Source organism: Acipenser ruthenus, chromosome 53 (assembly GCF_902713425.1).
Source record: "Acipenser ruthenus chromosome 53, fAciRut3.2 maternal haplotype, whole genome shotgun sequence".
Taxonomy (NCBI): domain Eukaryota; kingdom Metazoa; phylum Chordata; class Actinopteri; order Acipenseriformes; family Acipenseridae; genus Acipenser; species Acipenser ruthenus.
This window is the reverse complement of record NC_081241.1, coordinates 6,868,763-6,884,839: the sequence shown is the minus strand read 5'-3', so window position 1 is coordinate 6,884,839 and position 16,077 is coordinate 6,868,763. Positions and strand designations below refer to the sequence as shown.

Genomic DNA, 16,077 nt, shown 5'->3' with positions numbered 1-16,077 from the left:
AAATCGAGGACTCTCAGTATATCTGCAAGGACAGGTCATGTGTTCTTCATGAGTGATGAAAGGCTTTGCAGTGATAAGCTGTGAAGCTCTTTGGTCCTTCATCACTCATGCAGATATATCTGGAATGGACTGATGGTTCAGCATGAGTTTTCACTTCTCAAAAGACATACAGCAGCCACCAGATCCTCTTCACTTACATTAGCTGGCAGAGTTATTGAAATCATGCTGTAGTTTGATACAGATTTGCTCTTCTAATATTGTGGAGTGTAGAAAAGGTATAGTGATTCAAGCAGCACTATCACTATACTACAGAGGTGAAGTCTGAGTTTGCTCTGCAGCCCTCCTTCACAAAAGGTTTGACTTGGTTTACCATAAGAATAAACTTCAGCTTGGGTGTCTGTGTTCGCAGTGACATCACAGGCACTGTGACATCACAGTGAAGTCAGAACATTCAGTTTCCCAGCAACAACAGACACAACAGAACAGCACAGAACATTATTTTTCATTATGGTTTTAATAAAGATGAGTCGCTTATTGATATGTTGCGATCTCGTTCTGCATGTTAAAGAAAAATGAAGGCTTGGCCAATTTAAAAGCCTATTTACACAGAAAAATAACAGTATATTAAATCAATGTTACTAAGAACGCGTTTCTCAGTGTGATTGAGATACACGAATGTCTTCACAGGTATCAATTGAATTGTTAAAGGAGAGCGGAGAAGAACTCGGGGTAAAGCATCGACAATCACAAGCCCTGCTTCTGTTACACAGCAGAGTCTGCAGAATTGGGGTTCATATGCAGCCGACTGATTCACCCAGTCAGGAAATAGACAAATATGAAACTGTATCCTGATTCTTCTAAATAAATTAAACAGTAAATACATCTGTTTCTGAAGCCAAATCCATGTTAACTAACTTATTCACATGTTATGATGGTAACTGCTAATACCTACCCTGTGTAATAAATAATCCATTCCTTACTCAAGTTTGTGTTTTATTGTCTTATTATCAATACGGTACAATCCATTTTCAACAAATTGAGAAATACAAATCTGATGCTTTATAATGTTAAACTGGTGACCCTGAAGTCAGTCACTAGGTTAGTAAAAATATCAATTAGACTAAACAATTAAAATCTCAGCGGAAACGTATTTGTTAATAATTCATTATACAAGACTGTAATGTGTGAGTTTAGTTATGGGGGCTGATGGAAGCGCTTCACTTTTCTGGTTAACGACATGCGCAGATACACCTGCTTATAAAATGTGGTCTGATATACAGTCTATGCAGCGCCTCATAATTAAATAAAATAAAAACATACATACTGATTCATCAAATTAGTTCCTCCTTTGAATGTGGTGAAAAAAAAACTGTTTTTTCTACTTTTCTTTAGGAAACATTACGAGCTGTGGCCGCTAGGTGGCACAAAGGGCGTCTGACAAATACATTAATAATAACAAATCTGCACACAGCACTTCATGTGAAATACACGGATACGTGTTTTTAGTTTACTGATGGAGTGTCTGAATGCATAGATAATATAATCATTCATCAGTAAATGAAGTCAGAGACGCTCAAACACTCACCCATGATCTGATGCATCACGGTCCTCCAAAGCATTTACAATAAAGAAAATAGATTTGCAGAATGGCATCGGTAGAAATACAAGGTAAGTGATGACCTGCGCACGATAATAATAATAATAATAATAATAATAATAATAATAATAATAATAATAATAATAATAATAATGTTGCACTTTAAAATACTTTAAACAGTTAATAAACAAAGAGGATCAAGGAAGGAATTTGTAAAGAAACACATTTGGTATTGCATATCTAAAATGTATAACAATAAAATAATTGTGTTGAAAATATCAGACAGCTCTTCTGACAGCTGGAGATGCACCGGCATCAGATTGGACTTCTACTGCTACCAGAACCACGAAAAAAAAATACTACAACTGTATAATTACTACTACTGATAATGAGAACAATAACACTGCTGGATATATAGGGATGTTCAATAACTCTGCTCTATAGATTTCACAAGTCCAGCCTTTATTTTATATTGGAGTTGCCGGAGGTCAGGGTGGTAAACTTTTATCAAAGCAAGCCCTGTTTGTAATGGGACCGCCCATCTCTAGTGTGTCCAATAGGAATGCGCGGGCGGGGTCATGTATTTATTTCCAGTCTTTAGGATCGTTTCCAGGTCGCGTCAGGTGTGGATGCAGCTTCAAGGTGCATGTTTACTAGAGCAGGTGTTTCTTTCAACACTGCACATTTGAGACCTATATAACGAATGGAAGTGCACAGCAGCTGAGATTCATGGGATTATTTTGTCAGCTCTAATCCCTATCAATGTGAGGTTGTGTAAATAGCAGCTCACAATACTTGCCATGTCAAAGGCATGTCAGTATAGTTTCTTGCAGATTCCTGTATACAGTAGAATCCTGTTAGCTGAATAGCGTTTGAACTTGATGCTGAAGTTTATGGTAACACTTTATATGAAGCTGTCATTTTTAAATAGTTTATTAACACGTTATAGATGTTTAAAAGATGAGTTATAATGTTTTTATAATGCATTATAGAACATGTAATACAGGGTAGTAACAGCATTTACTAATGTGTTATAAATACTGAATAGATGATATAAGAAATCTGCAATAAATTAAAATATAAAACTGTATATTAGCTGTAAACAAATCAGGACAAATCACATTAAACACAAATGATTTACACTTCATTGTATGGGTCATTTTTTTATTTATTTAAAATTAATCTGCTTATTGAAAAAACTTTTTCGTTATTTGTGCAAAAAACAGAAACACCTGAAATAGCACTGTCAATACGGTGTAGGGCAGGGGTGTCAGTGTCTTCTGGCTTTCGTTCCACCCAAGCTCTCAATTACTTAATTGGTCTAATTATTTCATTAACTGGACACATTTAACACTTCTCTTCAGTGTTTCATAGGTAGTGTACCTTGAATCAAGTGCATTTTAAAACCATCAACTGTAAACAACTTTGAAAAAATATTAAATATGTCAAATTGAACAAATAATTAGATCAATGATGTTAATTGAGAGCTTAAGTTGGAATAAAAAACAGAAGACCCTGTGGCCCTCGAGGACTGGAGTTTGACATCCCTGGGGTAGGGCCTCCATGGGCAGCCAGCACGGCTCTGATTGGACGTGGCAGGTAGCGATTCTGCAAGGTGCTTTTTAAATTGTGCTGACAAGCACCTCTTATCAGCCCTCTATCAAAGTCTGTTATATCTGTTGTCCTGTGGTCCCATCATGACTGAAACTGACTTTAGTCAGGGAGATGCATCTTTTACACATCACACAATACATGTCAGAGATACCATTTAAATCAGGCCTGGGGATGACACAAAAGTGTGTGCTGCATGTAGCAGGTTTTCCTATGTTTGTGTCCCATTTTTTTGTCACCATTGAAAAAATCCAGAACTGACAGTCAGAACTGAAGGGATTAAAATACCTCCAACACTGAGGCATTATCACCCCCTGCTGGGAGAATCAAAGAACTACAGTTTAGTCTCCTCAATACAAGGGTTGTTGTGTATCGGCTTCCGTTTGATCAAGGTGTTTTTTTTAGAGCATTTTACAGCACTGAGGAATCCCCCTGCATTGCTGTTCAGATCAGTAACGACCCTGATAGCTCTAATGTTACCAGTCGTAAACACTGTGATAATAAGGACCTGTGTATCCTCACCATTTCAAATATAATATATAACACATGATGTGTGAGAGGAGGGGATTGCGTGGTAAGAGGTGTGGGATTGGAATCAGACTTTTTATACTAAACCTTTGTCACATATAATGGATTTATTTTACTGTGAAAATGAACAGAAATAAATACAATCAAAAATACGTCATCATCTCATTGAGTTCAAAAGTGACATTTTACAGAATTTCAACACAAGTGATGTTGCTTAACTCAGGAGCGACTGTATAATAATCAGAAGCATTGGTAATAATTAAGAGCCACACTCAGAACTGCAAACTGGTTTCTTCTGCATTTTAAAACGCTCTAACGTCCGTCAGCTAGGCTTTCATCAGAGAGCAATGCCTGCAGACAAACCCAGGATTCCTCTCCAGTATAATGCAATATTACACAGTGACAGAGTGACAGTGAGCTGCTTCAATTCCAATCAAAGGGAATCATGTTAAATATCTGCTGGACAGCTGCTCCAATGCATTGCTATTATTGAAGAGTGAAGAACGAACTGTTACAGAGGAGCCTAAAAACCCTTCAAGAAACAACATCTAAACAGACAGACGAGCACATCAGTGTCAAAACAGACACAATGGGACTGAATCACCTGCCATACCACTGTCAGTAGGGTGTAGGAGCCCCCCTGGGACTGATAAACCTGCCATACCACTGTCAGTATGGTGTAGGACCCCGCTGGGACTGATAAACCTGCCATACCACTGTCAGTAGGGTGTAGGACCCTATGAGTCTGATAAACCTGCCATACCACTGCCAGTAAGGTGTAGGACCCGGCTGGGACTGATTTCCACCATCAGATTTGAATAGCCCTCAAACACGATCAAACTATGCTCACATGGTTTAAAATATCTAAACAGTAAAACTTATTAATAATTTGAAAATCATCAGAATAGTGTGATCGTGTTTGAGGGCTATTCAAATCTGATGGTGAATAGTCTGGTCGTGTATAAGGCTATTCAAAACTGTTGGTGAAAAAAGCACTTACAATATTGTTCTCTTTTATTTTTATTTGCAATATAACACGTATTTCAATTTTATTTGATTTTTTCTTAAAACATTTCTTTTCTCATCTTTTTGATTGCAGCTGTAGATTCAAGTTGAAATAACATCTCGCTTTCGGATCATGCCTAGACCAAACGGCATCAAGATTCACACATTTTCAAAAAGCATTCTCCGCGGGGGGTTTCTGTGTGTGTGTGTGTGTGTGTGTGTGTGTGCGTGTGCGCGCACGTGTGAGTGTGTCTGTATGTAGTAGCGCGCATGTTTGGTGTAAAGGAACCGCCCCCTATTTAAGTCACAGAACGCGCTTTTGAAGTGATTCCTCAGCTGAAGTTTGAAGAGAGAAGAAGCATGGGAGAGAATTCAGGCAGGATTTATGCGTTTGTCCGGGGAGTTTTTTTGAAAACGGTAAGAGAGCTTTTTTTTCAGAAATTGTACTCTGGTAGATTTTGTTTTGTTTTTGTTCTTTTATAAATATTTAATTTAGTATCTCTTTTATTTATTTTGTTTTGGCGATACGCTTCTAAATCGACTAACGCTCAAGTTGTCCTGTGATTTATGTGTGTAATACTTGTTTAAACACTTTTTAAATGTCGAATAAGTTGTTTTCTGAATTTTTCTTTTGCTTTTGTGATTCGCTATTTTAAACTTTCTCCTGTTTCAACTATTGGTTTTTGTATGTGAAAATATCTTTTGCTTTTAACGTATCCTGGTAAAAAATATGTATACACCCCGCATAAGATAACATGAGCATATCAAAATGAAAAAATCACTGCGCCTCAAACCTTTGAACAACCTCATGCGTCTTATTAAACAAGGATTTTTGTAAATATGGACACATGCAATAAGTGTATATGCATGCATGCATATATATATATACACACACCATAAGCATATATGTCTGTGACCCTTTTTAAAACGACAAAACACTCCAAGTTTTACTGTGATTTCTGTGTGTAATGTTTGTTTAAATGCTTTTAAATGTCGAATAAGTTGTGTTCTTTTTTCTATTTCTTTTTCCTTTTATTTCCCTCTTTTAAACTTTCTCTTTTTCATTAAGTGTCTTATGTAAAAAATACTAAGACTTTAATGTTGTCTGCACCAAGCATAAGTTTTCATAAGCATTTATAAAAACTTGGTTAAACCCCCTAGCTCCTGATTACATAAATAACATATTAAACACTGATTTTTGTACATATCTTATAAAAGACGTGCAATAAGCTTAAAGGCATATATATATATATATATATATATATATATATATATATATATATATATATATATATATATATAATCCACGCCCCCCTCATTATATATTCATATTTTCATACATATAAGGTCATCAGGTCCAAAGGATCATAAATCAGACTTTTGACATAAGCTATAGTAATATTACTACTAACGACATAGAACGTCTGTACAGCACTGAAACACTATGTTTAAAAAAAACAACTGGACCGCTGAACCTCGTCTTCTTAATATTAGCAACTTTGTAACTTTGATACACGTGCCGCTGACTCGTTACTTTGTCTTCTCAATATGAAACACTTCACAATACATGTACATAAAACACTGAGGTACTTTCTAGAACATTATACGCTCCGAAAGAAAAAACAACATCTCATTCCCAGTCTGACAGAGCCACCTGCTGGAGATATATAGAATAATCGCTAATTGCTTTCAATACCTGTGTTTTTAACTTGGACTATAACACCAGGGGAGAGCGCGAACGCAGCCCCCCCACTCCCAGAAACGATACAGTCGAGATTCCTGCATTTGCGACATGTGAGTTGTTCCACAAAAGGGATGGATGTGTAGAAAAGCCTACACGTCTGCGTCAATTAAATTAAAAAATGTAAACAAATGTTTGCCCAATGTGTCTTTTGTACATTCTCTGCTTCAAATCAGAGGTGCCATCAAGTATAAAAAGGTGTGTGTGGGGCACAATGTTGGACGAATAGCTCTTTTGCATAAAGACCATTAAAATGTATTGTTTTATGCTGCAAAGCTCAAGGCTAGCTCTCCCTTCTAGTAACACGTATTACCATGCATGAGCCTTGCTATTGGCCCGCACATGTGCAGCCCAGAGCTGCTTAAATGTTAACGTTTGTGACAAATGAGAGATCGAGAAATCCCTTCCCAACCGCATTGCATGAATGATATTAACTTAATACTATGAAAGAGAGAAACCAAGAGAGTCGTTCGCTTACGGCCATACCACCTTGAGAACGCCCGATCTCGTCTGATCGCGGAAGCTAAGCAAGGTCGGGCCTGGTTAGTACTTGGATGGGAGACCGCATGGGAATACCAGGTGCTGTAAGCTTTTCTTTCTGCAGCTTGACAGGGGGCGCTATTTCCCTTGTTATTTATGTTACTAACCTGGAAGCTGTAAAGATAAACATCGTTTTCATTTTTTGGTTTTTTATTGTCCCATCCCACACAGGAACAAATCTGATAGTTTAATATGTTGCACACACCATTCTTAATCCCTCAATTCGTGACGAAATGTGACCCAGAAAGTTAAAAACAGTTCATAAAATAAAATAGAATAAAAAAGATGTATAGGGACACTGACATGCATACAGAGATATTATTATTATTATTATTATTATTATTATTATTATTATTATACAGTATTGAACATGCCCCCTGCTGGAAGCTTCTGGGAGAGCTGTCAATTTGTTGTCCTGTGCGTGAGTGTAGTGCTGCTTGAAAACTCCCGCCCCTCGCTGGATTGAAACCGGACATTTACATAACCTGAGCAGGGAGGTGCTGTTTCCCTGTATTTTACTTCATGGCTCACATTTCTTAAAGAGTAAGGGTTTCTGCATGGATCATGTGTGTTAGGTTTAATTTCGAGGTTTATGTTTTGTTTTATAGTTGTATTTAATGATCTTTTGGAATACTGAAGTTATTACAGTAATGATGCTGTGCACAACGGTAGGAGTAGCTGTGTGTGTGGTCCTGTTGGATGTGCCTAATCTTGTTCTGTCTAGGAAACAGACAGGCTAATTAAGGGACAAACGAATAATACAGTACTAAGCTACATCTGTAAATCTTAACCAGTCTAATAAACAGATGTTTTCTGCTTATTATGCAAAGGCTGCCCTTCGAATCGGTGATATCATGGGGCAAGTTCATCATAGAAGAGGGGTTCTTGGTCTCAGTTCAGCTCCTCCTACATGGCACAAGGCAGCCTCAACTCAACAGAGGAAGCTGGTGGTCAACGAGGTGCAAAAACAGGAGGAGAGGATGAGGTGCGTAAAGGCCGTTTCCCAGGTCAAGCAGGGAGAATGGATGAGATGGGAAAGTGTGGAACAACGCAAGATTGGCTGGCAAGACATATGGTCAATGGAACAGAGCAGGATCAGTTTCCTCATCAGGTCAACATATGATGTTCTCCCATCACCACAGAACCTAAACCTCTGGGTAGGAGAGGATCCCTCATGTCCTTTGTGTTCATCACCTGCAACATTAAGGCACATTTTGACAGGATGTAAGGTGACTCTTAGCCAAGGACTGTTTACTTGGCACCATGACCAGGTGCTGCATTGTTTGGCCTTAGCATTGGAAGACAAGCGTAACATGACCAATAAGTTGCCACCAGTTCCATCAAAACATTACACACAAAAGACAACATTCCTCCACCCAGGAGAGCAACCACCAAGAAAAGGTGTTAAAACCAAGCCTCTCCCAGGACAACTGGAAGCTGTTGGTCAACGGCTTATTTTTCCACCGATGGCTTAGTGCCTGCTCACTAGTGGGTACTAAACACTTTAGATTGTAAATCTTCTAATACGCACATTTCATTGAAAATGCCTCACAGATTGTCAAAAATTGAGAAAACCCCAAACTCAAGGGGGCGCTGCAAGAGAACCAAAATTTGCAGACCCTTATTAGACATATTTGGAATCTGACATCCAGATAAAAGAGAGGTTCTTTGCTGAGCTTTCTAGACCGTCCAGAACCCTCTCAGCAACCATACATACATAGCGTTTTGAAGCCTAACAAAGCAGTCTGTATTTTCCAATTTTTTTGGGGATAACATTTGTATTACAGTATTGATCTTTCTGATATCTGGCACACGTATTCAGAGCATCACTCTGATGTCAGAACACTTTGAATGGTGTTTCTATGCCAAGGGGTTGCTGAATTAGGGTAAAGAAGGTAGAAAACGAGTAGTATTTCATAAGAGTTTTTTTTCAAGGTTCTATGGGAGGGTCCTACAGCCAAACCACTGAAGTTACAGGTCAGAGATTCAGTATGCACAATCTACTGTACACAAGGGTAGTCTGTACCAACTTCCAGCCTGTTAGACCTAAAGATGATAAATTAATAACCCTCCAAAAATGCTGAAAAGGTGTGTGGTCATTATTCTCAATGGATTTCAGCATCTGGTCGATATGGATTAGCAAATATGACCCTCTGTCCTGTTTATTACGTCACTAATAAATCAAAATATTTTAAGCGTGTAAACTGTTGTCCTGGAAACAATGCACGATAGCAGGACTAACTAATAATAATAACAAACCTGGGGGGCTTCAAATGGATGTTTGAAACATGCAAGTCTCTGTTCATACAGGCAGCCCTCTCCCTGCATTCACTGCAAAATAATATTATTATTATTTATTTCTTAGCAGACGCCCTTATCCAGGACGACTTACAGTCGTAAACAAAAATACATTTCAAGAATCACAGTACAAGTATTAATATAATTAAGAGCAAGATAAATACAATGACTTTGGTTCAAGCAAGTACAAGTGTGACAAAATACGATTCAATAACAGAGCAGATAACAGTGTCAGTGATAGTTACAGCAGGATATAATTAAATACAAAATACTACAGATTAAATAACACTTGACAGATTACAGTACTCTAAAATACAGGATTAAATGCAGTAAAATAGGGGCAGATAAGAGCAAGTAAATCGCATTAAGGAAGGTGATAAAGTGATCAGAGGGAAAAAACAGAGGAGTTCTACAGGTGCTGTCTGAAGAGGTGAGTCTTGAGGAGGCGCTGGAAGGTGGTCAGGGACTGGGCAGTCCTGACATCTGTAGGAAGGTCATTCCACCACTGCGGAGAGAGGGTGGAGAAGGAGCGGGCTCTGGAGGCAGGGGAGCGTAAAGGAGGTAGAGCCAGTCTTCTAGTGCAGGAGGAGCGGAGAGGTCGAGTGGGGGTGTAGGGAGAGATGAGGGTCTGGAGGTAGCTGGGTGCAGTCTGGTCAATATTAGACTAGCATTGTTATGTCTACATGGTAACACAAACATACTGGTCTCGTATGGGAACTCCCTTCTTCTTATTGTCGTTTCTGCCAAGTTACAAGTGCTGCTACATTTGTAAGCAATCGATGTAAAGTTTCCAGTTGGGTAGCTCTCGCAGGTGAGGTGTGCTTTTAAGGATCTGGCCGGGGATTTCCTCATTGGGACACTGGGGAGCTCATATTATTTATTTTCTTAGCAGACGCCCTTACCCAGGGCGACTTAGAGTTGTGATTGTATTTTGTAATTTGTGACTGTATTTTTTATTAATATTGTGTTTAAAATACAGGGAAAATCACAAAATATACAGTTTTCTATATGCTTTCACATAAAATATATAATATATCTCATCATGATGGGATTATGATCTTAATGTCATCAACAACATATAATGTTGTGTCAATCATTTATTTCCTCATTAATAACATAGTTTTGTGTGAGGTTGATTAATGCATTTAAACACAATGACGTTAATTCAGCACTCTCCATATTGAAAGACGCTGTGATGCATTTCCTAATGCAGCCCGGTATTTCAGTAAGTCAAAAAAATAACTACAAACGGGGGTAGCATACTTGAGACTAGTTTACAAAATGTTTTCACAGCTGTGCAACGGCGTGTGTGCGACTGATAGAAGATTTTTGTGCGTGTTCACGGGGATCATTCAGAGCAGATTCTGTGCAGACTCTGACCGATTTATGCAATGCGTGCGTTCACAGAGCTCATTCTTAAAAGATCATTGGTTAAACTGGTCAGAGTCTGCACTGAATCTGCATTTAACTTGTTAAAACCCCAGCCCCTCACAGGCAATTTCCGCCTGGGGGGCTGTGCCCTTAAATAAATCACAATATCTTCTAAAGTATAGACAGCACAGGCATGGTTCAGGGCTTGAATTCAAGGTAACCCCTTGGGCATCAGGACTAAAACCTCAGGTGTGATAAAAGTCTTACTCAGTACCACACTGGAAGGAGATATCCAGAAAAAATACATAAAAAAACAACAAACGCTTTTCATTTTTTTATGTTCTATAGTCATTTTTTCAACTTGGAGCATATGAAAAGAGCCAGATTTTTTTCCAGTGCTTCACCAACATGTCTAATATACTGGGTAAAAATTTGGAACTGTTTGAACAAAGGGATCAAATTCTACAGGAGTTTTTACAAACCTCTCCAAACCTCTCCAAAAATGAACATTGTGTAAATCTTTATGTCCAGTGATACACTAAGCTCTAAAAGGGATGTGAACTTCTGGCACCTCACATGCTATCCATTGCCACATGAATTAGATTTTGTAATCCTCTTTTTTTTTTGTCCAATATTTCATTCAAAAGGTGGCCTTTTTGGAGAGCTTTGTGGTGCCCGAAATGTATCCATGATGAGTATGCATGACAAATCCTCTCAATCCATATGCCACAACTGTCAGGCACACTGCTCTCACATAACTGTCTGTTTGTGCAGGAGAATGTTGCTACTGAGACTTTTCTGAAGCTCTGAATTTTCAGTACTTGATTCTGTATTTTTGTTACTCACTTGAAAGTATGTAAATGTCAAGAAGCAAAATAACGAAGGGATTTTTTTTTTTTTCAAAAAAAAGTGTTTACTTCAAATCAAATATTTTCTTTTTCAAACAATGAATACAACTGAACAAAAACCTAATAACACCACGAACTGTACAAAATGAACAAATGAACTACTTACATCCCTAAGTTGCTATAAAGTTTTTTTTTCCTAACGCATGTGCCATTTCTTGAAGCAGTTTCTGTCCACAATGACACATAATGGCACATCACAGGCTTCACATTTCCAGGGCGTTTTGTTCCTGAGTTTCCCTTCATTGCACAAAGCACAGTGTCTACGCCCGAAGGAGGTCTTCATGGAGGGGTCGAGTTCCTTGCCCTCTGTAATGGCTACAGGGACACAGAGTTTACCTGTACTCACACTGGCCTCCTGCTCCACAAGCCTGATGTCCACCAGCTGCTTGCATAGCTCCTCTCTAAACGTTTTCTGTGAAAGTGCCTTTGTAGTTTGAGCCTGTGCCAATTCCTTATGGAGCAAAAAACTGTTGACAACAGCAATGTCAATGAAATGATAAAAAATTTTCTTGTACCACTTTTGTGTTTTCTGTGCCATGTTGTAGTACTTTATAAGGGCATCTGACAAATCCACTCCTCCCATGTGCTGATTGTAGGCCTTTACAGGAGTAGGAACAGGAACATTCCGCATTCCCCAAGTCCCATCTTCATTCCTTACCCGTCTCTGGACTTTGTCTCCTGTGTACACTTTATGAATGGAACTGCACATCGTCACTTCACGTGTATCCATCCACTTGGTGTACAGCAGTTTGTCACTTCGTATCCAGCGAATTGTCCCCCTATCAGCTTTTTTAGGGAGGGCGTTTTCTTTTGTCCGTGGGAAGCCCTGAAGATTTTCTCTAATGGTCCCACATGCTCCAAATTTGAGCTTGTAAAGGTCCCGAAACAGTGTTGTGCTGGTGTAGAAATTGTCAACATACACATGGTACCCTGTGCCTAAGTATGACACCTTTATGAGGTTCATAACGGAGTCATAACTCAGTCCTTTCCCAGAATCCGATTTGGATTTTCCTGTGTAGATGTTGAAATCACATGTGTACCCGTTGTGGGCATCAGCCAGCACGAACAGCTTGAAGCCCCATTTTATCGGCTTTGCTTTCATGTACTGCTTGAACCCGATCCTGGCTTTTGAGGCCACCATGCGTTCATCAATTGAAAGGTTCTGTCGGGGGTGGTAGTATGCCTTGCAGGACAGGAGGAGGGAATCCAAGAGGGGTCTGAGACGGAAGAGGCGATCATGTTGTGGAGTTCCTTTCTTCTGATCATTCTCTTTATCTTCCTCTGGGTCACTTATGTGCAGAGTCCAAGCGATGGCTTCATATCTCTTCCTGGACATCACAGTGTGACAGAATGGGATTCCATAAGGCCTACGTGGACTCCAGTAATCCCTCACGGTGTGAGTTGTCAGTAGCCCCATGAAAATTAGGATTCCTAAAAACTGGTAGAGCTCCTTGATTGAAACTGGATCCCACTGGTATTTTTTCCCCTGGGCCTGCTGCTTTTTTCCATTTTTATTTGTGTTTGTACACAAAGACTGAACGACGTTCATGCTGAAGTAAAGCTGGAAGAGGTCTAGCGGGGAATACTTTTTTGAAGTATCCAGTTGTGCTCCAGGTGCTCGTGCAGGACAGAAGCGGTGCTGCACAGGTTCGACGTCGTCCTCAGTTACAAATTTCCACCTCTCCTCAGGGTCTGAGGTTGTGGGGGTGGGGGTGGGGGTGGGAGTGCTTGCCTGCCTGCTCTCAACTGGTCTTGCAGGCATGCTTGAGGTGATATAAGGGAGAGGGGTGGGAATGGATCGTCTCCTTTTCTGCTGAGAAACATCAAAACTCTCACTTGTTGAGAGGGGAGGGTTTTCTTCAGTGTCCTCACTGAAAATAAAAAGTGAAATGAATTGAAAATTAGAATAACATTTCCATTATCAATATCAGTGAGCAACAGATTCAAGCACAGTATTTGCCCTGCTGAGAGGTGAACATTGATTACTGGATAAAGGTGTCTGCTAAATGTCTACAATAATAATACTAATAATAATGAGATTGCAGAGAACTTGGCTGCTCTCAAATCAAGCTGCCAGATTAAAAACACCTCAGTTCCTTTCATCTTTACTTTGATTGGCAAACAATGGAACTGAGTGAGTGATTGTTGGGGCAGGCAGACAACTTATCTTGAAAGGCTAAGAAAACATACACTGTCTCTAGGTGAGTAACATCACTCCTTGTAATCATGGCATTATAAAAAAAAACAAAGTTTGCTAAACATTCCCATGCAATAAATCAGTGAACATCAATGAGAAAATAATAAAGACGCTCAGGAAGCAACAATTATTTCTTACATCTTTTATTGCATGTACAGATCAGAGACTGTATAGAGGAGCACAGCACAGATGAGACATGGTGTTGCTAAAAAATTGTTAAAAAAAAACGTTATTTCTATGTGTCCCTTGAGAGTCAAATGGTTGCATTTTCTAATAACATACTTACAGTAAAAAATGCATATTGAAAATGATGCATCATAATAATAATAATAATAATAATAATAATAATAATAATAATAATAATAATAATAATAAAATGTAGTGTGGATCCATTATACTTACAAATCCTGAAGAGGATCCAATCCATCTTCAAATGCTGCTTCAGACATTGAATCAGCGCTCTCCAACCCAGAAAGTTGATCACTTTCGCCGTCACTTTCACTCGTATCCATCTCCTCCAAATCTTCAGAAACACTGAATCGACTTTGTTCGGGATGCTTTGGAACACTGCTCCACATTTTGTTCGATTTTACAAATTTTACAAATTGAAAAATGATCAGAAAATGTTAAGAAACCGTGATCCGTTGTGCGTAATGCAGGGCGCTTGCTTGCAATAGATGTGGCTCTGTTTACTTCGCACATCGATTGCTCTGTAATGGATTGGGCTACAAACAAAGTCAAGGTATGATTGGACAGCTTGTGATCTCCCCTACAACGTGATCAGGGAGATTTTACCGTCATCAGATAGTTGTAAGACCAGAGCAGCAAAACGCACAGCTAGTCGATCGCAGTAGTTTTTGAAGCATGGGGTATTAGGCACATTGCCAAGGGGATATCTCAGCGGTGAAATGAAGGATTCGAAAAATTCCTTCGCTGTTTGAGGGTAGGAAAACAACGATTTTGATATTGAGTCAGCTTTTTTTCTCTTTTGCTTTTGTAATAATATTACAAATGATTTATGAAATATAATGTGTAATTGCAGTACCATGTTGTACGAATACATTCATTTTAATACACTTACAGTGTGTGTGTGAGTTAATTCAAAACTAAATTTAATGTACAAATGAATAAAATATCTAACTTGTGTATTTTGTGTTGAATGTGCTGCCCTTCTCTCTTTTAGTATTGGCCCTTCATTTCCTAAAAAAATGAAAAAAATATATACAGCATCTTTATTAAATTCATTTAGTTTGATGTATTATGTGCTTGTAAATATGTTATAAGTGATTATAAAAATGGGTATGATTGGCAGGCATGTATTATAATCAGCTTATTAAAAGTTTACAATTTTCCACCTACATTCTCAAAATGGAAAATATGGTAATATATACATTTATTTTTCAATACTTCAAATGCCATTTGCATAGCTAAACATCAAAAAAGTACTTCCTACAAGTTATACCAGCAAAAAAAAAATATTGTGTAATTCAACTTAAAGGGTATACCTGGGAGGTTTGGGGAAATGAGTAAATATTACTACTTACAAATGAATTTCCTCATTTGAGTTAAAGGGTTAAAGGATTTTTTTGTGTGTCACATGTTCCCATGTGTTGCAACAACTGCTAAAGTAAAGTGTGTGTGTGTTGTGTTCATTATTATTTTTTAAATCTTGACCGTTTTCACTTTTAAATTGCAGTATTCCCTGGCTGTTTCCAGGATAGCGCAACAATGTCTTGTCATTCAATTTTCAGAACTACATTTCCCATCATCCTATTGGTCACTGGTAAATCTACCTGTTACGATGGGAGCAGGAGGATCATGGGAAATGTAGTTGAGCAGGCACATGTGCGCTCCCATGTGAAGCCATCTTGGAAACAGAATGCAATTTAAAAAAGTGATCAAGATTAAAGAAAAACAAACAATAGACTCACCATACTTTAGCAGCTGCAGCAACACATGAGGACATGTGACACAAAAAACATCATTTGTTACCCTTTAAGATCCATGGCTGTTTTTGTCTATTTTACCTTTCTGGAGCTTCATTTTGAATTATTTAAAAACAGGCTTCTCTCGTCCGATTTCGGAATGTGTCTGGAATTTTCAGCGGTTTTGAGGGAACTTGCCAATTTGAGGAAAATAAAAACAATAGTATATAGTTTTAAAAGTAAATTAAATGTATAAAATAATATTAATTTAATTAAAAAATTTTTTTTAACTCAAATGAGGAAACTGATTTGTAAGTAGTGTTTACATATGTTCCCAAAAATTTCAAGTATACCTT

At 38.4% G+C, this 16,077-nt stretch overlaps 1 protein-coding gene and 1 non-coding gene across 2 annotated transcripts; one reads left to right on the top strand and one right to left on the bottom strand.

Annotated features, from left to right (window-relative positions):
• Positions 1 to 6,954: 6,954 nt before the first annotated feature.
• On the top strand, positions 6,955 to 7,073 carry LOC131723225 (5S ribosomal RNA). Its single transcript, XR_009320178.1, has one exon. It is a non-coding gene; the product is annotated as a 5S ribosomal RNA (ribosomal RNA).
• Positions 7,074 to 10,274: 3,201 nt separating this feature from the next.
• LOC117432927 (piggyBac transposable element-derived protein 4-like) lies at positions 10,275 to 14,507 on the bottom strand. The gene is made up of 2 exons (XM_059016648.1): positions 14,199 to 14,507; positions 10,275 to 13,470 (listed from the first exon to the last, which is right to left on the bottom strand). Exons 1-2 carry the CDS (start codon positions 14,372 to 14,374, stop codon positions 11,736 to 11,738), a joined length of 1,911 nt encoding a protein of 636 aa, XP_058872631.1. The 5' UTR covers positions 14,375 to 14,507; the 3' UTR covers positions 10,275 to 11,735.
• Positions 14,508 to 16,077: the final 1,570 nt, after the last annotated feature.